The sequence below is a fragment of the Saccopteryx bilineata genome, chromosome 4 (genome assembly GCF_036850765.1).
Source record: "Saccopteryx bilineata isolate mSacBil1 chromosome 4, mSacBil1_pri_phased_curated, whole genome shotgun sequence".
Lineage (NCBI taxonomy): Eukaryota > Metazoa > Chordata > Mammalia > Chiroptera > Emballonuridae > Saccopteryx > Saccopteryx bilineata.
Window position 1 is genome coordinate 52,858,996 of NC_089493.1, and position 27,294 is coordinate 52,886,289.

General features: G+C 49.8%; 1 protein-coding gene across 2 annotated transcripts in view; it reads right to left on the reverse strand.

The window, feature by feature from the left end:
- Positions 1-11,520, reverse strand: part of SMAD6 (SMAD family member 6) — an 84,547-nt gene extending 73,027 nt beyond the window's left edge. For both annotated transcript variants that reach the window (XM_066276381.1, XM_066276380.1), the window contains exons 1-2: positions 9,425-11,520; positions 1,138-1,194 (exon numbers count right to left, since the gene is read on the reverse strand). In XM_066276381.1, the coding sequence (XP_066132478.1) occupies positions 1,138-1,194; positions 9,425-10,247 (880 nt within the window). In that variant the 5' untranslated portion in view covers positions 10,248-11,520. The remainder of the gene's footprint in view (positions 1-1,137; positions 1,195-9,424) is intronic.
- Between the last annotated feature and the right edge of the window lie 15,774 nt (positions 11,521-27,294).

Sequence of the window (27,294 nt, forward strand, 5' to 3'; positions counted from 1 at the left end):
CTGCCACGCCATCTGACTTTTAAAGCTTAAGTCCCACGGGAACAGCCTGGGTCACAACGCTGCTCTCCTGGTATTGCTAAGGCCAGACTAACTCACCCCACCACTAGGATTCTCCACTAGAGGAAACAGGAGGGCCAGGAAACAAGCCATGTCTACTTTTAAAACCACACACATTTACTCCAGAATACAAGCTGCTCACCTAGTCCCTAGGTTTACAGAAAACACATTCTGTCTCTGAATGGGACCTGTTCTAAAATGACAAAACTACCTCCACGAAGTGCACCTAGGGGACTGCCATGCCAGGGTCTTTATGTACCAATCCACATGCTTTCTAAACCTTCCAACTGTGGCTCCTGCCCAGGTAAACTCTTTGGCTTAAAAAGGGGGAAACCTGGCCCTGGCCGGTTGGCTCAGCGGTAGAGCGTCGGCCTGGCGTGCGGGGGACCCGGGTTCGATTCCCGGCCAGGGCACATAGGAGAAGCGCCCATTTGCTTCTCCACCCCCCCCCCTTCCTCTCTGTCTCTCTCTTCCCCTCCCGCAGCCAAGGCTCCATTGGAGCAAAGATGGCCCGGGCGCTGGTGGGCAGAGCCTCGCCCCTGGTGGGCGTGCCGGTTGGATCCCAGTTGGGCGCATGCGGGAGTCTGTCTGACTGTCTCTCCCCATTTCCAGCTTCAGAAAAATACAAAAAAAAAAGAAGAAAAAAAAGGGGGGGAAACCTACAGCTCCTCTCAACAGTGACATCTTGCTCAACCTATCTGTCATAGTAACAACTAATACACACTAAAGGCGAACAATCTAAGACCAGGGGAGGGAGCGAAAGGAAGAGACAAATACCAACCCACCTCCAATGAGAGGCTTGAGTCCAAACCCTATTCGTCTCCCTCAGGCCCGTGTTTAAAGGTCACACAGAGGTTAATGATGAGCTGAGGAATTTTAAGATGTAAATAGCCGGCTGGAGGGGCTGAGTCTACTTTGGCCCCAACTGAGGCTGTGTTTGTAAAAAAACTTCACCCCATTTCAAAGGCAAGCAGGCCAGCTTCCCCCTCATCCTCTTCAGCACTGAAACTGGGCGCTAGAATGAAGGGGAGCCCCAAATGGACACACCTCCCCCAAGGGTCGGAAGGAGGACACACTTACCCAGTGGCTTGTACTCGTCGCGAGGAGACAGCCGAGAGTAGGGAGGTGGTGGTGATTCTGGAAGACAGGAGACAGCATGTCACTGTCAGGGTGGGACAGTCCACACCTAGGGGTTCTTCTATGTGCTTTTGATTACGGATTTCCTCCAATAATAAACCCAGGTCACAGAAAACCTGCCTTCTCTCCCAACGCCTATGCTGCCCAAATCCACTGCAACATCACTGCTCTACCACCTTTGGCTGTGCAAGCTCAGGCAAATGTCTTCACTTCTGAGTCTGTTTCCTCAGCTCAAAAGTAGCAACAATACTCACATGCACCACCCAGGTTGACCGGGAAGGTGAAAGATTATGTATATAAAATGCTTAATACAGCTCCTGGTACTGTGGAAAAATATTTCCATAAACAGTAACTGTTACTACTGTAACGAGAGAAACGCAGGTGCAAGGAAAAGTCAAAGCCAGTGTTCAGATGCTCGGGTAAATTTGAATTTTGGATTTCCATGGCATAAGCTTTCGGTATAAGTATGTCCCCAGCTATTGAGAGGGTATGAGTTGTTTACCTGAAATTCAAACTTCATCTGGGCACTCTGTATTTTTATTTGCTAAATTTGGCAACTCTAATCAGAACTGAGTGTGAGTACAGAGGCTCAGACATAGCAGCTCACTTCCAAACAAACTGCATTAGATCTACATAGTATTCTTTGGAGCAAGGAGGAGGGCAAGATTGGTTGGGACTCAAGAAGCCAAACCCAGCTACCCAGATGGGAGACCTTAAACCAGTCACTGCCAGCCCTGGGCCTCAGTCCCCTGCCTCTCGAACGATAAGGGGTGGGACACAAGCTCTCGCCTGCCTTCCAGCTCAGACCCACTGTGATTCCTTATTGTCTATGGTATTTTTCTTTTGGTTTCCTTTCATTTGCCTGAAATACTCCTCCTTAAAAACATATACTTTGTCTTCAGAAGAATTCCTTAGCCTCTTGCTTTAGGGGAAGTAACAATTTGCTAAACTAAGTAACAATTTGCATGAATGAAATGACCCTTCATTTTCCCTAATTGAAATTAAACACCATCAGGTCTCAAACTAAAACAAACGCTCAGTGGTAGTAAAGTGATAATAACTATTATTAGGCAGGTATCAGTAATGACACAAGGGGTAATGCGTGCTTTTTGCAATTATAATAAGGCACAATTAGCTGTTGGAGCATTTGTTTTGTTCCATACACCCTATGTAGCTTCAGCTCTTCCCTAACCTGGCTTTTCCAGCCAGAAATTATTTCAACAAAGTGAAGGCCCTGAGGTCTAGAAACAGGGAATCTTTTGTGGACAGTATTAAGGAAGAAGGAAAGGTAAATCAGGGAGTAGCTACTGGGAGAAAAGCAAGCATTTGCGGAAAGCCTGCCCTGTGTCTCTCTTCATGCCAAGGATTTTCAATTTCATATATTGTATTTTGTTTTCTTAGACCTTAGGTACAGAGTGGTTATGGTCAATGACATTCACTGGGCACTTATTTTTATTTCATCCTTTCTCAATGACAAAGCGGTCAATACTACTCCCATTTCACAGAGGAGAAAACTAACTTGCCCAGCACCTACCCACCCCCAGTCAATCATGTTAGAACTGGAATTTGAGCCCAGACCCGACTGTGCTCTACACCCCAACAAGACAGGAATCAAAAGACACCCCATCTTCCACCCTTTCATCTCAGTTGAGTCACATCATCTGCACAGAAAGTGGTCAGGAAACATCTGTGGACAAAGACAACAGTGATGAAAATAATGGTCAGGTTGAGGGCATCAGCAGACAAAGGTGTGGATCAAGAGGACCAAAGAGGCCAAAGGGGTGATCCATGGGAGACCTCAAACAGGACTCCAGGAGGGGAGTTACTGGCCCTCAGTAGGAGTCGCCTCATCTACTGGTCCTCAAGACTTGGAAGGGCTAGAGACCAACCTTGAGTAGGAGCAACTTCCCAGGACGGGAATCAAAACTCAGGTAGGGCTCAAGCTCCACACGGAAGCAGAACTGAACACGGTACTCCCCCGTACAGAGAAGACTGAGGCCTGGACAGTGGCAGTGACTCCCTCAGGGCTAAAGAAGGAGCTGGTTGTAGAGCCAGAACCAGAACCCAGGTCTACTGACCCCGAGGAGCCTCATGCCCTTTCCACTACCCCATTAACTTATCAGAAGGACCGCAATTACTATGTTAGGGTTCCTTTGGCAAAAATCTGTTTGGCTAAGGCTCAGGACACACAAGGTGGAAGGCCCTCAGATCTGTCCCCAAAAGTAAAACTCAACAGTAATGGGCAGTGGTGGGAGTGCAAGCCACTGTCATCAACCCCAGCATCTCTTCCAGGGGTCACCTGGGCCTTGAATTGTGACACCCATGACCCATGGTCACACCTGAGCTGGGGGGGTTCTAATGACATGAGTGAGACAGAAAGCAAATCTTGACACTTGAAATGTCAGACACACCAGCTAGCAGGGAACTGCAAAGCTCTCAGAAGAGACTTTCCCAGGCCTTCATTCGCTCCAATAAAATGGTTTGTAGGGCACTGTTTAGCTGTGGGGACTAGAAGCTAATCACTAACTTCCACACTAGGCAAGTAAAGTATGAAGGCCTATACAGTGCATTGTGTGTTCACCGCACAAGTCAAGTCTCTGTTCATCACCATTTATCCCCCTTTATCCTCCTCCCCCTGCCCCTCCCACCCAGGCGATCACCACGCTGTTGTCCCTGTCCGTGAGTTGTTAACTTTTTTTCATTGCTTTTTGAAAGACAGAGAGAGCAAGGGAGAGGGAGCGTTCATTTCCTGTTCCACTCAGTTGTTCATTCACTGATTGGTTCCCGTGTCCATGAGTCTCTCTGTTTTTGTTTTTTTGGGGGGGATCCTTTTTTGTTCAAACCTTCTACTCCTGACATGCAATCTGCTCCACCCAAAGGCCTACAGACTTCACCCCCAAGAGAGAGATTCAGATTTAGAATGTCAGAGGTTTGCCTAACTCAACTTCTTTCTTTTTAAATTAACTCAACTTCTTGGAGTTCACTCAACTCAACTTCTTTTACGTGATGAGACAACTGAGGTCCAACAAGGGAAAGGACCAGCCCACGGCCACCCAGGAAGGTAGGAGAAATTACTCTGTTTCAGCTAAACAAAGGGAAGACCAGTTGGGGACCATTATCAAGTTACTTTTTCTTGAAAAATGAAGTTATCATTCACATACTCTTAAGACTCATTCTCTTGAAGTATACAAGTTATAGGTTTTCACTACCCTCAGAGTTGTGAGACCAACACCACCATCTAATTATAGAACATGTTCATCACCCAAAAGAAACCTTGTTCCCAGGAGCAGTCAGTCCCTAGTCCCTCAAACCCCAAACACTAGGCAGTCACAAATCTACTCTCTCGCTTTATGGATTTGCTTATTCTGGACATATGGATTCATATCATATATGGTCTTTTTGTCTGGCTTCTTTCACTTAGCATACAGTTTTTAAGGTTCATCCAGGTTGTAGCATGTATTAGAAAATCAATCTTGGCCCTGGCTGGTTGGCTCAGTGGTAGAGCATCGGCCTGGTGTGTGGAAGTCCCAGGTTTGATTCCAATCAGTGCACACAGGAGAAGCGCCCATCTGCTTCTCTACCCCTCCCCCCCTCGCTTCTCTCTCTGTCTCTTTCTTCTCCTCTCCTCCTGCAGCCATGGCTCAATAAGAGTGAGTTGGCCCTGGGCGCTGAGGATGACTCTATGGCCTCCACCTCAGGTGCTAAAAAATGGCTCTGGTTGCAACCGAGCAAGGGCCCCAGATGGGCAGAGCATCGCCCCCTAGAGGGCTTGCCGGGTGGATCCCGGTCAGGGCACATGCGGGAGTCTGTCTCTGCTTCTCCTCCTCTCAATAAAATTTTTTTTAAAAGTCATTCTTTTTTACAGCTGAATGATATTCCATTGTGTGGATATACCAAATTTTATCTATCTATTTGTTTATCTCTTAATCAGCTAATGGACATTTGGGTTGTTTCCACTTTTCAGGCATTAGGAATAATGCTGCCAACACCACTGGGTAAGCTTTAACTGGTACCTCCACTCCACTCCCGCACATCCAGGCCTCCTGGTTCCGGGAGAATGGAGTTTCAGGATATCAAATCAGGTGAGCAAGGTGGGCACTCAGATGGGACAGCTGGTATGTGAGACAAAAGGTCAGATAAGGAAGTGTGAGCTGCCTCCAGGTCCTCTGTTCACTCCCTTCTTAGAAGCTATCTTAGTGCTCGCAAAAACTGTGTTGATTTCAAAATAGTAACTTCTGGAGTCCTGCAGGCTCTTTTGAAAGAAATGCACATGGGGGAGAGAAGAGAGAGAATGGGAGAGAAGAGGGAGGGAGGGAGGGAGGGAGAGAGGAAGAGAAAGAAATGAGAAACTCCAGTCCCCTCAGACATCTAGCCTCAGGCGTCAACTTCAGAAATCTCCTCCAACTTCCTCCAGGAGTGAGAGCGCAGTCGGCCAGGGGCTGAGTGGACCAGAGGACCAGAAGGCTAATGCTCAGCACAGCCCTAACTGCCTCTGGTCAGTCCCCAGAGAGTACCTGGCCTTTTCCTCTCTATCTAATCCTAAAGCCAGAAGAGTTCACAGCCTCTCTTAGTGGCTGGTAAAGTTTCAGTTTGGGACACTACCTTCCACCCCTCTCCTTGCAGCCTAGCCTTTTGCTTAGGAAAAGCTCCATTGGCCTCCCTGGGCCTCCCAGTTTTCACCCTGCCAAGGGGTAGATGTAGGTCAGGAGGTAGCCTCCAGGGCGCCTGTCCCCTCCACCCCCCCAGAAGCTTTAGGCTCAACCCCAAGCCCCAGGGTGGGAGACACAAAAAAGGAGCTCCTGGCACTTTAAGGCCGGCAGAGCCTAATTGCCTAGATTCCCCCAGCAGCCAGATAAACAGCACGGCCGGCTGGCGCCAGCAAGAGGCAAACTGCACATTATCACCCCTTCCTCACCTCCAAGGAGGAGCTCGGAGGAGAAGGGCAGGCCAGAGAGGCGGGGCGGGGCGGGGGCTTGGAAGCCCAACTTGAAATTGATCTCATTTCAAAGGGATAATGCCAGGCCAAATAAAAGGAAAACTTTCTGGCCCATTCTAATTCCTCTAGTCCTGGCCTGGGAACCCTGTGTTTTCCTAGGCGGCCTCCTACAGTCGTTTAGAAGTTCTCTCTCTCACTCTGTCTCTCTTTCCCTGGCACAATTTGGATAATAGTAATTTACTGAATATAATTACAGAAAAAAAAAAGTGGTAAAGCAAAGAGCAGGAGATTTATTCCAAAGTTAATGGATACTTTCAGGAGAAAGGAGCTCTATAAACACAGGTTAGAACTGTGATTAAAGTATTTCTCCACATTTCCGTCCACATAGGCACCGAGCTCAGTGAACTGGCTCTTCCTGGGACAGAGAGACACATAGAGGAGGGAGTGCTAGGGCCTGACTCCCATGAGGAGTGGGGGCTTGGGGGAAGCAGCAGAGGGAGAAACCCGCTTACTGAGAGAAGTATTAGGGAGAGGGCAGGGAAGGAAGGCAGCAGGCCTGTCACCTGAAATCTGCCCGTCAGACCTAAGGTATTCAGTCCACCCATACCATGTTACAGATGGGAAAAGAGGCCCAAAGATGGGTAAAGAGCCTGATGCCCTAAAGAAAATTATGGATGGAGCAGCCTTTGCTCTAAGCAGCAGGGGTCTGCACTGCCCAGTAAGGGGCCGCCTGTCACTGAGGATCCCTGTGGGGGATCAGGGGCACTGAGGGGACTGGTGCCAGGTGGGTGTCCCTCAGTTGGCCTGCTGGGTATTCCAGTGTACTGTCTGTCTGTCTGTCTGTCTGCCTGCCCCAGTGCCCCAGCCCTCTCCCCCAGAGCCTGGGAAGGAGCAGTCTCCTTATCAGGACGCGCACGACTGAGCTCCAGCTATGCACCCGCCCAGCTCTGGGAGCCAGGCTGGCGGCCAGCTGGCGGGAGTGGGGTGGGCAGTAAAGGGCTCCCCAGGTCCCAGTCTCTTCAGCACATGCCATTAGGCAGGGAATGAAACCAGAGGGTCTACCTGGTGCATACTGGAAACTCTTCCCAGACCATCCGTCCTCCCAGCAGCCCCCAGGATGGCTTGAAAAGAGGGTCTCTTCGGCTGAGGAAGGGAAGGAGAGAAGACACAGCCCCAGCAAATAGTGCCTCCTCCTGGGAGCAGGAAGGGAGTAGAGTGCCAATGCTTAGTCTAGAATTAGATATGGAAAAATGTTCCTGGAGCCACCTTCACTGACCCATAGGGAGACTAAGAGGGCAGGTTACTCGTCCAAGATCAAGTAGTGTTACTGGCCAAGCAGAGCCTAGGACCAAGTCTGTGGTTAAGCATCATCCCACTGCAGTTTGTCTCTCAACCTGTACCTGCCCAAGTCCACCAAACTCAAACCAACACCCAAGATGACTTGTCATCCAAGGAGTAGGGACAACCTAACACCATTGGCAAGGCTGAGTCTTGTTGTGGCCAAGTTCTTCACTGCCCCCTTCCTACCCACACACCTGAGCTCGCCTGACCCCTTGATTCTCAGCTGGCCCTGTCTTCCTCTTCCAACACCCACCTCTCCTTACCCACCCTCCAAGGCCTGCTCCAGGTTAGAGTGCTGGAGCTCCTGGAAGTGACCGGGTTACATACATACCCCACAGCACCCTAATAGTTCTCACCCCCTCACCTGGCCCTTCTTCCCCCACCTCTATCCCATCTCCTCTGGAAGATAAAATTTCTTGAGGGGAAGGATCCTACTCATATTTCCACTCTCCCTGCTGCTGCATCCAGCATGGTGCCTGGAAAAAATAAGTGCTCAACAAGTATTTGCTGGCAGACTGACATGGTGAGAGAGAAAATACCTGCCAGGGCTTTCTAAAATAGCAGAGTGAACCTCACCAATTATGTCCCACTAAACATTAATGACCAGAGATAGGGCACCCACACACAGGGTCCCCTTCCCCAGAGCCACAGGGGAGCAGAAGGGAGGAAGCCACTTCCAGGGGATGCTGTCAGAAAGAGAAGAGAAAGCACAGAAAGCTGTGGGCCACAAGTTAGGGACTGCCAATAGCTTCTGTATCGGACCTAGAATGACCAACCATACAGGGGCACAGGGCAGCCAGATCAACGCTGCCTTTCCCCACCAATGCCCATCAGTCAACCACCACTGAGGTACCTTTCTTTCCCCTCCAGCCACTACCCCCGTGCATACTCACAGTCCCACCCCACCCCATTTCACATTGGGAGTCAGAAGACCTGAGATCTGACCCTCTACGGACCCTCAGGGTGGATGCTGACTCTCTCAAGAGGCACCAGACTGGAGAAACTCAGAGCCCTCCAACACCCAATAGCCTGTAACTCTAACCATCACAACCCTGCAGAACCCCCAGTGCCACCTAAGATGCATACAGCCCAAAGATGCTACAGACTAAACTGTGTGATCCTGCAAGCTTCTGGCCTGCCAGAAATCACCAGTCCTCATCTCTGCTCCAGCACTCAGGGCATCCTCAGGAAAGTTGGGCTGAGGGTGGGGTGTGTGCAGGAGGTCCCAGGAAGCGAACAAAGACAGGGAGCAGTTCTCAGATGTAGTGAAATACCTGCCTTCCTCACCTACTTATTCACAGACGCCCCCAGGACCCTCAACTGAACACCAAAACTGGACGCAGAATTGAGAATGGCAATGATGGTGAGCCCTAGCATTTGACATCCAAGAGATGTGGGGAGCAATCAGGTCAAGAGGGTGGTATCCACTTTGAGAGTGGTTACCCTAAGAAAGCTTTGCTCCAAATCATACTAAGGAACAAATGGGACAATTTACAAACACTTTGACTCTAGGTACTGAATGTCTACACCCAATTTCACAACTTATTTCTCTACAGTTGGATACAGGAAAGGATGGCTCAGGTATAGGCATATGCACACAAAGGCTAAAGGCCTGAGCATTCCCTGGGATAAATTGGGGGGGGGGGCACGCAACCTTTGCCTTGACCTAAGTCTAACCTTTTCGTCTGTGAAGTCAGAGCTTATATTCTGCCCCTGAAGCTCCATAGAGAGAACTCCACCGTGTACCGTTTTACTGCTGCCGGTGCCTTGATGAAGTTGCCATTTGATGTAGGGGCCCAGATTCCCACTCCCCAGCACCTCCACTGGAGCTCCCATACTAGACTAGATACACTGGCAGGGCACAACTCTACCCTCGAGGTATCTGGCCACGAAAGGGGACGGGAGTGGAGCCCCGAGCCTGCCCTCCCCGCCAGCCTTGCGCAGCGCGCTCACCTGGCCCGCAGAGCCGGCTGAAGTGGTAGGGGTTGCAGCACACGGTGGGGCCGTCGGCGGCGGCAGCGAAGCTGTGGCAGCCGCACAGGGGCTTCAGCTCCACGGCGTGCTGCAGGTCAGGCCAGCGGAAGAGGCGGCCGAGCAGCAGCTGCGGTGGCGCGGGCTGGCCGCCCAGGCGGAGATCGGCACGCGGCACCAGCACACAGCCGCCCGGCACGCCGCCGCGGGACTCCACCGCTTCCAGCAGCGTGTCCAGCGAGCGCTCCTTGAGTCGCTTCAGGAGCGAGTACGTGACCGTCTTGAGTTCCTGCTCCAGCAGCAGCAGCCGCGAGCGGGCTTCGCGACTCCGCCCGCCGCCCGCAGGCTCCAGGACCGCCCCGGCCAGGGTATCGCCGGCGTCCCGGGGAGCGCCCGCAGCGTCCCGCTCCGAGAAGAGACAGCAAGTCACCGTCTCGCAGTCACTTTCGGGCAGCCAGCCCGGGCCTCCCGGCTCCGCCACGTCCAACGGGGAACCCCCAGAGCCGGCCCCCGGCTCCGACATGGGCCTCGGGGGGCCCCCTGCGCGCCGGCGCCTCACCGCGCCCTGGGCGCCTCGCTGTCCCACCGCGTCCCGGGGCCGCCGCGGGGCTACCGGGCAGACTTCTGAGCGGCTGCAGCCTCCGCCTTCTCGTGCCCGCGGGGCCGGCTCAGCTTGGCTGCCCAAGCTCCCATCCTCGTCGTCGCCGCCGCCGCCACCGCCGCTGCCGCCGCCTTCCTCCCGGTCGGGGACCACACGACTTCGCCAAAGTCGCCGCACCAGCCCCGAGCGTTTGGACCTGAACATACGATATCCTTTGGCGCCGGGGGTGGGGGGGTGGCGGTCTCCGGTTACCGGGGGTCCGTTCCCTCAGCGAGGCGCCGGCTGCGCGGGCCGCAGCCCCACATGAAGCTCCGCCGCGGGGCGTCGTGCAGACCGCGCACAGCTTGTCGTCGAAGGGGCGCCGCAGGGCTGCAACATGAGGGAGCTCGCCGGGGTGGGCCGGCGAGGAACACGCGAACGCCGAGCCGAAGTCTGCGCCCGGCCAGCGGCTACATGGATCCCAGCGGCCGGGCTGCTCAGCAACTCCAGCCCCGGCGCTTGAGGGGGACCGCAGGCGGCGCGCCGCCAGAAAGTCCCCGCATGGGCCGGCGAACCTTCAAAAGTTGCGCGGCTGGTCCATGAGCACAAAGCGCTCGCGCCGAACCCCCAAATGTGTCTGGGAAGCCTTGCCTGTAAAACCCAAGCGCTTAACTACATGGGCTTTTCCTGCAGGATCCGAAACGCAGGCTTGTTGATAATCTCAGCTTCCTTCTTACTCCCTGCAAAAAGAAGAAAAAAAGAGAGAGAGAAAGAAACCCCAAACAAAACCAAAATCCCTGGAATTGCATGCACGAAAGGCCAACTCCGTCTCAGGTCCCAGGCGCTAGATGCACTTGGAGCGAGTTTCTCCCGAACGCGGGTGTCAACACATGAGTGGAAACTGTAAAAATCCCAAAGAGCTGCTGGAAATCCTTAATTAAAAATGCAATCCACCGAGGCAGAGGTCGCAGCCCTCCCCACGCTGCGCTCGGACGCCCCGGGCGCCGCGGCTGCAGAGGTCGCCCCCCCTTCCCCCTCCACAAAAAGTGCCTCCCGGTGGCCCCGCGGTCCCGGCGAAGTCTGGCGAGGCAGCGCCCGGCAGCTCTTTCTCTCGGCTCGGCTCCCTCGCTCGCTCCCCCGCTCGGCTCTCTCTCTCTCTTTTTTGTTCTCCTCAAACGCACACTGAGGGCCCCCGGAGGAGCGCCGCGGAGTCATTGGCTGCCTCCCATCATATGCCAGTCTAGACACTTTGGCGGCTCCGCGGCGCTGATTGTTGCGCAAACAAGGTTTCAAGTTTCTTAACTCTTAAAGGAGAACACGTCCCATTGCAAGGCCCGCGGCTCCGAGGGGCCGGCTCCTGGGGCGGGCCGAGCCTCGGCCCCCGCCCCGCGCTCTCTCCGGCACCCCCACCCCGGGCCTGACTGCGCCCACAGCCCGCTCTCTGGCTCGCCTTGCGCCGCGGGCACGGATGCAGGCGAGTACTCGCGCGCGCACACAGAACACACGGTTATACAAACCACAGGCGGGTGGAGCGAAGGCTCCACGAACCCACTGAGGCTCGTACGCAAATGGGTCTCCTTGCCTCTCTGTGGCTTGGGCACAGACTTACAAACACACACTGCACTTTAGAGTTGATGCACCCCTCCTTCCCAGAGAAAGCTAATAAAAATGGGTGTGTGAGCCTTACTGGCTTGTGTCTCTTGGGAACAGAGGGTACTGGTTTGCTGTGGTAGCGGGATCTTCCGTGATGGCCCGAGGTCTCAACATCCCTTTCGTAAAGTCAGGGGTCGCTCTACTGGGCCAAACGGGGGACTATGTGACGCTTCGAACGCAGGGGTTCCACGCGTGCCCATGGTAGGGAGTTGTTGAGGGTGGGGTAGAGGCGGGAGTGTCGCCTTCCCGAGCTCTTCTTGGTCGCCATAGCCCTCCCTCTGAGCCAGGCCGGCGGCCAGCGGCCCCAAGCCCCCTCTAGTCTGATGCTTCCTCCTCTCTTTCCCAAATTTAACTCTGCACCACGGTGAGGGATGTAGGTAGATAGAGGTCGTGCTTTCTCCAGCGACGTTTCACCAGTGAAATGGAAATGGACTTGGGGACGGGGTATCGCAAGGTCAGGGATGAGCTGGGGGCGCGGCGGCAGCAGCGGACCGCCTGGCGCTGGAAGGGTTAAGGCCGCTCCAGGCCCTGGAGCCGGCGCGGCGGGGTACCTCCTCGGGCGCGCTCGCTCGTCCGTGGGTGGCAAAAGTTCAAGCTTGTAAAGTCCGGATTGGTCCCGCGCGGAGGGAAAAAAAGGCCTGGTCCCCCCTCCCCCCACGGGCGCGGCGCCGATTGGCCCGGCCCCGGCGGCACCGCCCCCTCTTCGGCACGCGGCGGCCCCGCCCCCCGCACGGCATCCCGCCCCTTTCCGGGCAGAAGCGGGAGCCCGGCCCCTCGCTGAATGAAAGAAATTCCGCTACTCCCATTGGCCCGGGGCTGGGCGCCATTCTCCCGCGGGGGTTCCCGCCTGGGGGTCTCCCTTCCGGATGCCCACGTAGAGCTGGCCTTGTGAGTGTGTGGCGGTGTGAGTCCCCCGCCTGGCGTCTGTGTGTACGCTGGGGTGAGGGAGGTATTTGCAGGAAGGATTCAGGACCATTTGCTGAGCTTTACCTGGAGCCCGGTACTGTTCGCTCAGAGCTCCCTGGGAGAGGCATTTGCTCTCCCGAATGGAGAGGCTCCCTCACCCTCATCCTCTACTGCTTTGGCCAAATCAAAATAGTTGTCTTTGCCTCATTTCCTTATTTGAAAAATGGGGATGAAGCCTGCCTTGCGTTCTTCACAGAACCATATAGATTCTAGAAGATGGTGCATTTTAAGTGCACAAATCCCGTGTGACCAGCAGGATGAATTTTCACAAGTAAACACAATACCTACACAAACAGTACCCAGAAGATGTTACCAGAACCAGGATGGGTGCTCACCCCAATAGCTAGAAAGTGATGTATGGGTCAGACCACATCCTTCAGGGCAGTGATTTTCAAAATGTGGTCCATTGAACCTGCTAAATCAAAGTGTCATGGGGTAAGGCACCAGACCCCATATAACACAACTTTGAGGGTAGGTATAGTTGTTACCGCCAGTTTGCAGATAAGGACACTGAGGCACAAAGACATTAAGTAACTTGCACAAGTTTGTAGTGGCAGAGGTAGAATTTGAACCCAGCCAGTTTGGAGGAAGGGGTATATGTGTATAATGGGAAGCAAAACGAATGGGCCAACAGGCAGGAGATGGGTGATCAGCTTCCACAAAAACTCAGCACCTACACCTGGGGGCAAATATGTGAACTGTGCCTCCTTCCCCTCCATGCCCGCCACCCCATACCTCTCTGTAGGGTTCCTCGGGGACTGCTCTGAGGGATGTTGGGACTGTGTGGGGGCCTCAAGCCTAGCATAGACTGAAACAGTAGCCTTCCTGGGAGGACTGCCTTCTTCCCTGGGCAGTAATTCAGACCAAGTATGGCTTCAGCTGTTGCTCACCCACAGATGTGGTAATGGGGCGGGTGGGGGGGGGGGGCTGCCATTAGGTGCCAGCTGGATGAGCCTGAAGAACACTGCACCCAGCTGCACCCAGAGTCAGCTAGGCCTGAGTTCAGTACTCACCCTACTTCCCTCAGCTCTGTAAGCCTTGGGGTTCTCCTCTGTGCAATGGGAGTAGGAATCATACTTGAGGTGGTTATCAAAATGAGGACAGGAGGACCAGAGTCATCCCACATTACTGAGAAGACTGCTTCTGCGGGGAGATAGTATCAGGGAGGGAAGGATAGTGATAGTCCCACAGTCCTTAGATTCCCAGGTCCCATCCAGCCTAGCACCAGCCTGCTTTATGACCACTAGAGGGTGTGTGCAGCAGGGCAGGGCCTTGGAGCTATAGCCTAAGGGCACCCTCCTAGAGACTGAGCCCCAATTCCCTGAGGGTAGGAGAAGGTGGAAGGTGGGGTTCCAGCTGCTACTCCTCAGGTGTCAGTGGCCAAGTCACTAACAAAGTAAATCACAAAGAAGTAACTCTAACCTATCAGATTCAAATCTGCCTTTTCCCCATTATTCCAGTTTCCCCCAAAAGCATCTTGTGCTCCCTTTTTACAGTGCTTCTCACAATTCCCAACCATACAACTCCTTGTCATTCTCCTCTACCTCTAGAATATAAGCTCCACATGGATAAAAACGCTGAAACTATCAGTCACAGGACACCCACTGCAGCACTGAGGGAGCAGAGTCAGAAGCAGGCCATTTGATGCCATTCTGGCTGTGTCCTCTCTAAGGAACTAATTCACACAAGACAGTGCCTGCCCCATATTTTTCTCCCCTGTCTCTAGTCCAATGCCTGTCAAATAGTGGGCAGATCATAAATATTTGTCACGTGGATGAATTGAAATCCCTTACTTCACCAAGCTCCATGCTCATTATCATCCTGAACAAGCACTTACATGCACCATCTCATCAAATCCCCCCAACGACAAAATGAAGTTATTCTTACTAGACCTGATTTTTTAGAGAAGGAAACAGCGAGGTTAAGTAATTTGTCTCTGGTCACAGAGCCAATAGGTGGCAGAGTTGGGACTTGAACCCAGGGCTACTTGAGGTGAGTGTTCATCTTCTTAACAACTGGTCCTAGAAAAGAAAACATGGGCCTGACCAGGCGGTGGCGCAATGGATAGAGCATCAGACTGGGAAGCAGAGGACCCAGGTTCGAAACCTCGAGGTCGCCAGCTTGAGTGCAAGCTCATCTGCTTTGAGCAAGGCTCACCAGCTTGAGCCCAAGGTCGCTGGCTTGAGCAAGGGGTCACTCGCTCTGCTGTAGCCCCCAAGTCAAGGCACATGAGAAAGCAATCAATGAACAACTAAGGTGCCGCAATGAAGAATTGATGCTTCTAATCTCTCTCCCTTCCTCTCTGTCCCTATCTGTCCCTCTCTCTCTGTCTCTGTCACACAAAAAAAGAAAACATGGTTCTTTACCCTTGGGAAGTTTCCACATTAGCTGGGTAGATACAAGGCATGAAACAAATCATACAAAGCAGAACTTGCTTGTTGGTGGTAGGAAAGGGTGGGCTCTAGGGGCCACTGCTTACAAACAGGCATCACAGAGGGAGTCTGGGCCACCTCTCACTATAGTCAGATGGTTTGGCAGGGAGACTGATTCATCCTAACCCACTTCACAGGAGACTGATGAATAAACAAAGGCCCCACTCATTAATTCTCATGGAGAATATGTATAGCTCCCAACTGATTAAGTGATATTGTCTACCCCAAAATTGAGTTGTGGGACCCTTGGGAGATAGACAACCCTTCTGAGCCTTTGTTGGACCCTCTCTCTCTCTTGAAAAATGCATATGTGCATGAATGGAACTTTGTTTTCATTCATTCAACACATACTTGTTGAGCTTTTGTTGGGTGACAGGCTGTGTTCTAGGGAATTCTACAGTAAGTAAAACACAAAAAAATTTCTGAGCTCAAGGAGTCTAGTGGGAGGACAGACAGACCATAAACAAAAGAATCAGGTATAAAGTATAAAGTGTTTTGGGCCTGACCTGTGGTGGTGCAGTGGATTAAACATCGACCTGGAATGCTGAGGTCATCAGTTCAAAACTGGGGCTTGTCCCGTCAAGGTACATACAAGAAGCAACTGCTTTTCGCTCCTCTCTCCCCCCTACCCTTTCTTTCTCTCTCTCTCCTCTCTCTAAAATCAATAAATAAAATTTCAGCCTGACCTGTGGTGGCACAGTGGGTAAAAGCGTCAATCTGGAATGCCAAGGTTGCTGGTTCAAAACCCCAGGCTTGCCTAGTCAAGGCACATGTGGGAGTTGATGCTTTCTACTCCTCCCCCCATCTCTGTCTCTCTGTGCCTCTTCTCTCTAAAATGAATTAATAAAATCTTTTAAAAAGTTTTTTTTAATATATTTTTTAAATAAATATTTGTATGTTTTGGAAGGTAAAGGTGCCAAGAAAATAAAGCAGACAAGGGGAGAGAGGAACGTTAGGAGAGAGTAAGTGTGGTTCAATGAATCTATCAGGGAATGCTTCCCGGAGAAGTATCTTGATGGTGATGGGAGAATCGCAATGACACGATCTGGAGGAAGAATGTTCCAGGCACAGAGAACAGCAGGGGTCCTGAGGTGGGAGTATGCCTGACACGTTCCAAAACCAGTAGAGGTGATGAGAAGGGAGAAATTCTGGGGGGCAGGGGTGACATATTGTAGGTTTATACAGGACACTGTTGGATCTTGGGCTTGTCCTCTAAGTGGGCTGGGAGCCCCTGGAGGCGGGGGTGGGCATGATCCTCCTTGTTTTAACTGGCTCCCTCTAGTGGCTATGTGAAGAATAGACTGCAGGTGCCCTGTTGGAGCAGGGGCATGCCTGGTAGAGGCTGTTGCTGTGGTACAGGAGAAGCCAGGCTGAGTTGGGAGAAGTGGTCGGATCTTGAACATATTTGAAGATAAAACCAGCACGATCTGTTACACATCTGAGAGTGTGAGAAAACATCTGAACAGTATACAAATGTATTTCCTCAATTTTTAAAATCAACTCACCACGTGTATTTAGCCTTATCGTAAGCAGTGATATCCATGAAGTCACAAATGTGCTAGTTATATTTATCACTTTAAAATAAATAGACTGAGCTGTGGTGGCGCAGTGGATAAAGCATCGACCTGGAATGCTGAGGTTGCTGGTTCGAAACCCTGGGCTTGCCTGGTCAAGGCACATATGGGAGTTGATGCTTCTCCACCCTTCCCCCTTTTCTCTCTCCTCTCTTAAAAAAAAATCAATAAATAAAATATTTTTAATTAATTAAAATAAGTATATAAAATATGTTTATCTTTGCATCACCTGAAATTATCCTAGGAAGCACAAGGATACAAGCAATGTTGGAAACACTGGTTTAACCAATTTCTAATCTCACCCACTTTTCAGCTTTTTTTGTTATTCATTTGTTGGCCTTTTACTACTTTTCCCTCAAAGAGAATGATTTTGTTTAGTCCCGTCTATAACTATGGGGCCCGTTACCATAGCCTGTCTGAATGGACTGCTGGTTTTTACTACTGCCACTGCAGGCAGCCTGTGCTAGGGCAGTACAGAATAATGGTTCTTAACTATTACATTGTTGAACCCAACAGACCTGGGTTCAAATCCTGCGTAGCCACCTCTTAACTATATATGGCTTTGGGCAACTTCCTTCACCTGCTACAATAATCCCCGATAGTGCACTATTATTATTCCCATGTTATAGATTGCAGAGGGGGAGCCTGAGACTTAACTGGTAATAATAATATTGGGAAGTTGTTTTAAAGATTAAAATGCTTAGCACAGTGTCTGGTATCTAATAAGTGCTCAATAAAAAGTAGCTATTATCAGTTCAATGAAATGGAGTTAATCATTACCAGGAACGACTTACTTAATCTCTAGGAGACTCAATTTCCTCATCCATAAAATGGACCTATTTGACCAAGGTGGGAGTTAAATGAGTCAAGTCCTGACTCAGCAGCTCATCATGGAAAGTGACCTGGAGACATAGGTAGGCTATGTTAAAGAACCAACAGAAACTTCCCTCCCAACTGCTACTGGTCACACCCCCTTGGCTTCCCTTAATCCTCCTTATCTCTTTGACCTTTCACAAGTGCAGGGCAGAATGGGGCAGGGAGGGGAAGACTCGGCAGATTCTAGGACCAGGAAAGAAGAGTGACTTGTTCAAGCTCACATTGTCAGTTGGAGGGAGCAGTGAATTGAGCAGAGGTTTGCTGACTCCCAGGGTTCCTTGCCCTTTACCCCGGTACTTAAGGCTTCTTGCCCCCAGCTGAGCAGAGCGTGTAGTGCAAGATAAGAGGGCAAGCTCTGGTGTCATCCTAATCCTGGCTCTGCTCCTTACACAGTTGCTTTACGTGTCCTTTATGAGTTTCAGTTTCCCCATCTGTAAAATGGGCTTATTAATAACAGTACCTACCTCATTGGATCCTTATGAGTATTGACTGAGATAAAAATGGAAAGCATTCAGAGCCGCTGTTATCATTCTGCTCCTGTGGATGGATGTTACAGGAGAGGGCAACACCCTGTGCGTGATCAGTTTTCAGAAATAGCCCAGGATTGAATGAATAGAGAATCTCGTGGTTGTTGAGAGGGCTGTAGCCCAGAGTGAGGACTGTAGCTTTGCTACAGTGAGACTGGATTACCTGCACCCTTCTCAAACTGGGTGGCTGGGGGGTGCTCTTGAAGTCAAAGGGTTTTTCTGGAAAACTAACTTGACTCAAACATGTTGGGGAAATGTATTTGTATATTACATTTATAACATATTTCATTTTTAATATTAAAGCTAACCCAGATATATCATGGAATAGAATGTAAAATTCTCAAAAGTTTTAGACAGAGATGAGAGACTTTGAAAAAATGACACAGTTGCTGGGCATGGTTCAGACCACAACCGCAGACCTGACCTGACCCTGGCCCCCCCTCCACCTTCAGGGGAATACAGAAACCCTCATTTAGGAGATGATGCGGGGATGCAGCTCATTTTAGTGCTTGGCTATAGTATTTCCGTTGGGCACTTGCTACAGGCCAAAAGGCAGTTAGTGCAGGGAGCCCTGCCCTTCAGCCTTCACATATTCTGGTCCATCCACCTGGAATGCCTTCCTTCTTCTCCTCTGAAGTGACCTTTCTTTCTCTCTCTCCCCAAGTACAGGCCTGAGACTGTCTTCCTTGCACTGTCCTGGCATTTGTACACCCCTCCTCCCCTGGGCTGGAAATGATGTGTCCGCACCTGAGAGCCCCTGAGTGCTCCTCCCGACTGTACTCCTAGTCCAGCTGTTTAAAAAGAAGGAGGCAGCCTGACCTGTGGTGGCGCAGTGGATAAAGCGTCAACCTGGAAACACTGAGGTTGCCGGTTCAAAACCCTGGCTTGCCTGGTCAAGGCACATATGGGAGTTGATGCTTCCTGCTCCTCCCCTTTCTCTCTCTCTCTCTCTCTCTCTCTCTCTCTCTCTCTCTCTCCCCATCCTCTCTAAAATGAATAAATAAATAAAATTAAAAAAAAAAAAAAAAGGAGGCAGCCCTCCGCATCCAAAGACTAAAATCCTAAGTGGCTGACAACAATGTACACAGTATGCTATGAAACTTATGTAAGTTTTACAAAGCACATATGCTTTCATATGCATAAAATGCCTTTGTAAAGATACATCAGGAACCGGTAGAGATGATTGTCTCTTGGGAGTGGGACCAGGAGGCTGGAAGCCAGGGGAATGAAATGAACTATTCAACCCATACTTTGTTTGGGTTTTTTGTTTGCTTGCTTGCTTATTTTAATTCATTCTATTAAGTAGGTAATGCTTGCATCTGGTACAAAGTCTAAACAGGACCAAAGGGTTAGTAAAGAAGCCTCTGTCTCTCTCCTGCCTCTTGCCTCCAGCCTTCTTAATATGTACTCTTCAGTACATTCTGAAGTTCTGTACCATGGGCGGACATATCCATTCAAAAAAAAAATTAAGTCAAGTATTTAAAATTAAAAAATATTTATTTGTTAAGAAAGGAATAAATCAACAAAAGACTAGTTGATTCAAGAATTAAGTACATGAAACAGACCAATCACCTGCAAGCAGGACCTAAGTGACGAATTAAATGACAAAAACAAGAAGAGATATAAGAACTGACGGCAACTGAAGAGTACATCCTGTCTTGTGTCGTTCTTGGTTTCCTGTTGCATATACCTTCTCTTCCAAACCAGATCAGGGATCAGGGCTAGGCGTACAGAGAGGTATGATAAACATTTCCGGCCTTAATCCCCACCAGCACTAGCCATGCTCATGGATGGGCCTTCCAAGGCTGCATCATGGGCTCTAGACACTTTTGTCTACATAGGCCCCTTCTTCCATTAAAAAAAAAAAAAAAATATATATATATATATATACACACACACATATATTATATATATATACACATATATATTATATATATATAAAACATATATATATATGTTTTTACAAGTGTATTGGCATAAAGATAAATGTAATCCAGGCTAAATTCATTGCTATACATTCATTCTTTTTTTTTGGGGGGGGGGAGACTGAGAGAGGGATAGATAGGGACAGACAGGCAGGAAGGGAGAGAGATGAGAAGCATCAGTTCTCCATTGCAGCATCTTAGTTGTTCATTGATTGCTTTCTTATATGTGCCTTGACCAGGGGCACTACAGCAAATCCAGTGACCCCTTGCTCAAGCCAGCAATCTCAGACTCGAGCCAGCAAGCCAACAATCATGGGGTCATGTCTGTGATCCCACACTCAAGCCAGTGACCTTGTCGCTCAAGCTGGTGAGCCCGCACTCAAGCCGGCAACCTCAGGGTTTCAAACCTGGGTCCTCTGTGTATCCACTGCACCTGGTCAGGTTATACATTCATTATTATTCTTTTTTTCCTTCTTTTGGTTTCCAACAAAATTGAAATATTTCATAGGTCCTCTACAATTATCCTGGGCCCTAGGTATTGTGCTGCTGGAGTCTAATAGATAAATCTGCCCTGGGCCTGTCCCCTGGGCCTGGCTGCTGTTCACTGAACGGGAACAGCTCCTGGGAGCAGCCCGGCTAGGGAAATACACGGGGGCTTTATCCTGGCTCCAGCAGTACCCACTGGGGCTCTGAGGGCAATCACCAAGGCTTCCTGAACGGTTTCTTTCCTGTGAAAATGCAGTGTTGCAGTGAGGATTAGAAATAACATAAGGGGCTTAACAAATACCTAATATTGTTGGTTGATTTGTCTCCAGGATAGAGGGAGTACTCTGGAGGTGGGCCAGGGACACGACTGGGTTCTAGGGCAGTGACCACAGCCAGGAGTCCCGCCCCTTCAGAGGGAGAGGTGGAAGGAAGGTGATAGTGGTGGAAGGTTCAGTCACCAGCCTTCTCTTAGCATAAGACTAGAGCAGACAGAGAAAGATTAAAATTCAGAGTTAGGCCACTGCTCAGGTATTCTTCGGCTTTGACTGTGTTAGAATCACCTGGTAGCTTGAAAGATACTAAAACTCAATCCTCTCTCCAGACAAATTATTAATCAGAATATTTGCTGCAGGCTCGTGTGTGTGGTGTGTGTGTGTGTGTGTGTGTGTGTGTGTGTGTCTCGTTTCTTAAGCTCCCCCAGGTGATTCTAATATGAAGCAAGGTTCAGCATCCCCATGGCTATCCCCATAGATGGAAGGAGTGAGCTGGGGAATAATCTATCTTGTCCAGCAGACAGCTTCTCATCCTGACAACATCTAAGATCACAGACTCTCAGTGGCTGCCGGGGTAGACTGAAAATAGGGAAAATGTCAGTTGTAGGAGGGCCCTTCCAAGGTCCTGCACCCAAAAGAGTACTCTTTTTCATAAAGACAGCCTCCCAAGTTAGCTTCAGGCTGCACCCAGCTTGGATCCACCCCTGTGGGCACCACTCTCAGCCCAGAATCTTGTTGGACCCTGAGGTAAAGGGACCAGATGTCCCTCTAAGGGTTATGTCCCCACCTAAGGAGGGAATAACAGAGGATATAGGACCTACCTCATCAAGGGTGGGCTGCCATGACCCCAGCCTGTAGACCTGGGGCAGGTAACCTGCCCTTCTCGGCCATCCCAGACCCTCTGAACCAGCATTTCTGGGTTAGGCCAGAGGCTACATTTTTCACATACTCCCAAAATGGATTCTCGTACACAGGAACATTTTTGAGTTAAGAGAGGACCCATGTTCTACATCTGGGGCGGGGGGGGGGGGTACACAATATATACACATGTCAATAGTCATCAAGGTTTACACTTAGGATGTATACTTTATTTTTTTTATTTTTTATTTTTCTGAAGCTGGAAACGGGGAGAGACAGTCAGACAGACTCCCGCATGCGCCCGACCGGGATCCACCCGGCACACCCACCAGGGGCGATGCTCTGCCCACCAGGGGGGCGATGCTCTGCCCACCAGGGGGCGATGCTCTGCCCCTCCGGGGCGTCGCTCTGCCGTGACCAGAGCCACTCTAGCGCCTGGGGCAGAGGCCAAGGAGCCATCCCCAGTGCCCGGGCCATCTTTGCTCCAATGGAGCCTCGCTGCGGGAGGGGAAGAGAGAGACAGAGAGGAAGGAGGGGCGGGGGTGGAGAAGCAAATGGGCGCTTCTTCTATGTGCCCTGGCCGGGAATCGAACCCGGGTCCTCCGCACGCCAGGCTGACGCTCTACCGCTGAGCCAACTGCCCAGGGCCAAGATGTATACTTTATGTAGCTGATTCAAAAACACATGAAAACAAAGGAGAACCAACCTGCCATGTGTCTGGAACTTGAAGAAGAAGAATCAATGGAGGCTGCCTGGAAGAGGGGCTCTTTGAGCTGGGCCTAGACAAGGAGAAGAGCAGGGAACCGGGCAAAGGGAGTTAGGAGTCCCATGGGGAAGAGGCTTTTGTAGACACAGCAGTGGGGAAGCAGAGAGGAACGGAGAGAGGGTTGGTTCTGAAGCCTCGACAGGCCACTACCTCACTCCCACCTAGGAACAGGGTGTTCTCAGAGGCCCACAGACTAGTGTGGCCAGCATAGGTAGCTCGTGTCAACTCCCCACTGGCCTCGAAGTGCATCCAGGTCATTCCCCCCAACAAGACGGCATTGTTTGGGGTTCCAATTCAGGGCCAGAAAAACAGAGAGCCCAATTGTCCCTGTCATAATGGATATATAATTTATAATAATGTCAGCTATTAAAGGATTTTTAGTAATTAACTGACAGTGGTGTGCTATTTCACTGCATTTTTGCCTGTTATAATGATCTTGAACTTTGCAAGGCGGTTTTGAACTTGCTCAAAATAAGCCCTGAATACAAAAAAGGGCAAGATCATGCCAAAGGAGGGGTAAGAGAGGTTGGACAAAATGAAGCTATTCTCCCAGGAAGAGGGGTGAGCTGTGCAGAACCAGGGAAACCTGAGGCCCACTATCTTCGAGGATGCAGCACAACCAGTAAAAACGCCTGCCAGGCCAGAGTGGTGAGTAAAGCTATTTCATAATGGTGTGTTAAGTTGCATTGTTTTTAAACACACCGTGTTTGCATAATACACAGCTAGGAATATTTTTCTCTTCCCTCCCAAAATATACTTCCACTCTCAGTTTTCTTAAAACACATGACTCTCTGGCCCTGGCCGGTTGGCTCAGCGGTAGAGCGTCGGCCTGGCGTGCGGGGGACCCAGGTTCGATTCCCGGCCAGGGCACATAGGAGAAGCGCCCATTTGCTTCTCCACCCCCCCCCCTTCCTCTCTGTCTCTCTCTTCCCCTCCTGCAGCCAAGGCTCCATTGGAGCAAAGATGGCCCGGGAGCTGGGGATGGCTCCTTGGCCTCTGCCCCAGGCGCTAGAGTGGCTCTGGTCGCAGCAGAGCCACGCCCCGGAGGGGCAGAGCGTCGCCCCTGGTGGGCATGCCGGGTGGATCCCGGTCGGGTGCATGCGGGAGTCTGTCTCACTGTCTCTTCCCGTTTCCAGCTTCAGAAAAATACAAAAAAAAAAAAACCAAAAAACAACACATGACTCTCTTGGTATATCTTTTGCTCTTTTGTTTTTAACAGAGAACAGGTATAAAAATTTTTTTCATTTCTTAATTCTACTAAGGAGAAAAAGAAAAAGCCAGCATAAACCCAACAATAAATAGTAACTGACACTGAGTGCTGGAGAGCATTAGGGAGTGGTGGGGTCTGTGGCAAACTGGTGAACTCCAGCCTAACGTGAGCACAGTATCTGCTACTTCACTCCAAACAATCAGGACTGCAGTCCCCTGGCAGAGACTGAGGTTGGCAACCTGCCTATGGCAACCTCAGTTCTCCCCCCTTCTCTTTAATAACAGAATGATGATTTATTTTTAGCTGGGCAAGTTTTATCCTGGGGAAAAGTACTAGCTTGGCCTGAGCATAAACACATGGCTATCCCTACCCTCCCTTGCACTTGGAATAGCCATGTGACTATTTCTGGCCAATAAGATATAAGTAGAAGCTTTGTGCAGGAATTCTGAGAAGGCTGCATAAAAGAGTTGACTGAGCTGGGAGGTTCCCTTTTATGCCTTCAACTTTTCCTCCTCCTAGAGTACGAATGTAATGACTGGAGCTCTGAAAGCCATCGTAGACTGTGAAGCAAACTTTGCTAATAGGAGTTATACACTGAAGACAAGAGAGTGGAAAGAGACAGGGGCCTAAGCCCCGGATGACTTTTTTTTTCTCTTAAGTGAGAAGTGGGGAGGCAGAGAGATAGACTCCCACATGTTCCCCAACTGGGATTCACCCAGCAAGCCCCCGATAGGAGGATGCTCTACCCATCTGGGGCCATTGCTCTGCAACTGAGATATTTTAGTGCCTGAAGTGAGGCCATGGAGCCATCCTCAGCACTCGGGGACAACTCATTCCAACCTAGCCATGGCTGCAAGGAGGGGAAGAGAAAGATAGAGACAGAGCGAAGGGAGAGGGGAAATGGTGGAGAATCAGATGGTCACTTCTCCTGTGTGCCCTGACTGGAAATCGAACCCAGGACATTCACATGCCAGGTTGGTGCTCTACCATTGAGTTAACCAGTCAGAGGCCCTGATGACATTTCTTAATCTACCACTGCAGGCCTGGGCTGCCTATTTATCTCCTTGCTTCTTTTTTTTTTTTTTTTTTTTTTTTTTTTTTTTTTTACAGAGAGAGAGAGTCAGAGAGAGGGACAGATAGGGACAGACAGACAGGAAGGGAGAGATGAGAAGCATCAATTCTTCGTTGCAGCTCCTTAGTTGTTCAGTGATTGCTTTCTCATATGTGCCTTGACCGGAGGGCTAAAGCAGAGTGAGTGACCCCATACTCAAGCCAGCAACCTTGGGCTTCAAGCCAGTGACCTTTGGGCTCAAGCCAGAGACCTTTAGGCTCAAGCCAGCAACCATGGTGTCATGTGTATGATCCCATGCTCAAGCCAGCAACTCCTCGCTGAAGCTAGTGAGTCCATGCTCAAGCCAGTGACCTAAGGGTTTTGAACCTGGCTCCTCTGCTTCCCAGTCCAATGTTCTATCACTGTGCCACCGCCTGGTCAGGTGGTCTCCTGGCTTCTTTTAACTAAGAAAGAAGCATCTACAGGTGTCTTATTTAAGCTACTGTTATTTTGCATTTTTCTGTTATCTGCCCAACTCATCTGCCCTAATTAATTAATACAACCAGGCTCACTATCACCAGATTATCCAACTTTTTATACAGATTTACAGGTGACATATCTTGATGTCATAAATGTTGGAAACCTTATACAAATATTTAAAATACTGAACAGGTCAAACAAACCACATTTGAGCTGCATTCAGCTCAAGTCACCCTCTATCTAGCCTATACCATTGATGGCAGTTATTAGGACTGTTGACAAATGGCCAGTCCTTTCTTTTCTAGGAACATAGTAGGACACCATGTACTAATTTACCCGCCTGCACTCAAGAGTGGCCATGTGACTTAGTAGCCAATGAGATATGAGCAGAAGTGATGTGAGTGTGTCTGGGCAGGTGATTTAAGATCCTGTTGGGTCACCACATTCTCTGTTCCCTGCCGCTGTGACTATGGAAGCATGTCTACACAGAGTTTCCTTCAACTGGATCTTTGAGTGACTTTATTTATTATTATTATTTTTTTTTTTTGTATTTTTCTGAAGCTGGAAACGGGGAGAGACAGTCAGACAGACTCCCACATGTGCCCGACCAGGATCCATCCAGCACGCCCACCAGGGGCGACGCTCTGCCCACCAGGGGGTGATGCTCTACCCCTCTGGGGCATCGCTCTGCCGTGACCAGAGCCACTCTAGCGCCTGGGGCAGAGGCCAAGGAGCCATCCCCAGTGCCCAGGGCCATCTTTGCTCCAATGGAGCCTTGGCTGCGGGAGGGGAAGAGAGAGACAGAGAGGAAGGGGTGGGGGTGGAGAAGCAAATGGGCGCTTCTCCTATGTGCCCTGGCTGGGAATCGAACCCGGGTCCCCCGCACGCCAGGCCGACGCTCTACCGCTGAGCCAACCGGCCAGGGCCTTTGAGTGACTTTAAAGAACAGAGCACCCTGATAACCCACCAAGTCATGTAAGCAAGAAATAAAGATGGTTGTAAATAAGGTGACCAACCTTTTCACAATGAAAATGAGGACAAAAATAAATAGAATAAAACAATATCGTAAATAAAAGAAACATTTTATTCATTGCAACAATAATACACTATAATATGATAAATGCAAAATAAAAACATTTGTAATATTTTATAATTTGATTACATGCCTATTAATTTTTAATAATAATTGTAAGAAAAAAGTACTCACTTGGTAAAACTAAATATCAAACAAGACCACTAATTTGGAGTGATAATTGGGTGTATTTATCATTTTCTAATTAAAAATGTCTGTTTTATGCAACTATTAAAACTATTTAATCAAAATGCGTTATTAATTGATATGGTTTGAGGCTAGATTTCCACTTTAAAACTCGAATTTCAGGAAAATACTTGTAAATAAAATTATACATATTTGGGAATTATTAAATAGATAATAAATTAATAAAACGTAAATTGTGCTTACCTGTCTATGATTGAATATTCACTAAGAAAGAAATAATCGTGAGTCTACAATGTCATATGTGCCGTGTCGTGTTTCAGTAAGAAGTACACAAAGCCATTGTGTGCTCGGTATATCGTCACTCTGTCAAGGTCTCCTGTGCGGAGTGCATGCGTCTCATAATCGCGTCTCACAGTACTATACTGATCCTTGACGAATCATCATGTCAAATACAAATACGTCACATCACTCGCAATGGATCGACTCTGCATCAATCGAATATGGACATTTACAGATTAGTCTTCCAATATCAAAAAGGAGGACATTTTTCAAGGGAGGATGGAACTTAACAAAAGAAGGACTATCCTCCCTAAAGGAGGGCGATTGGTCACCTTATTGTAAAGCTACTGAGACTTGTTACCACAATATTGTCTAGCGTGTCCTGACTGATCTGTCATCCGCACCTTGGATATTGATCACAGGAATTTCACGAAGCCCTCCTTCAGGTTTTTTCTCTGGGGTGAAATTTCTCCATCTTTGTAGCCCTTTTACTCACTCTGCGTTTCATTTATTCTTTCATCCATCCGTGCCTCAAACAGATGGAGAGCCCTTTCATGTGTCAAGTCAAACCACTGCTATCTGGGGGCTCACACCCTTCCTTTCACTGGGTTCTTTCTCTTTCTGATATCCCTTTGGACCCTTCCTGACCTCCCTCACATCCACCCCGCAATGGAAAGGAATGAGGAGAAAGAGATGAA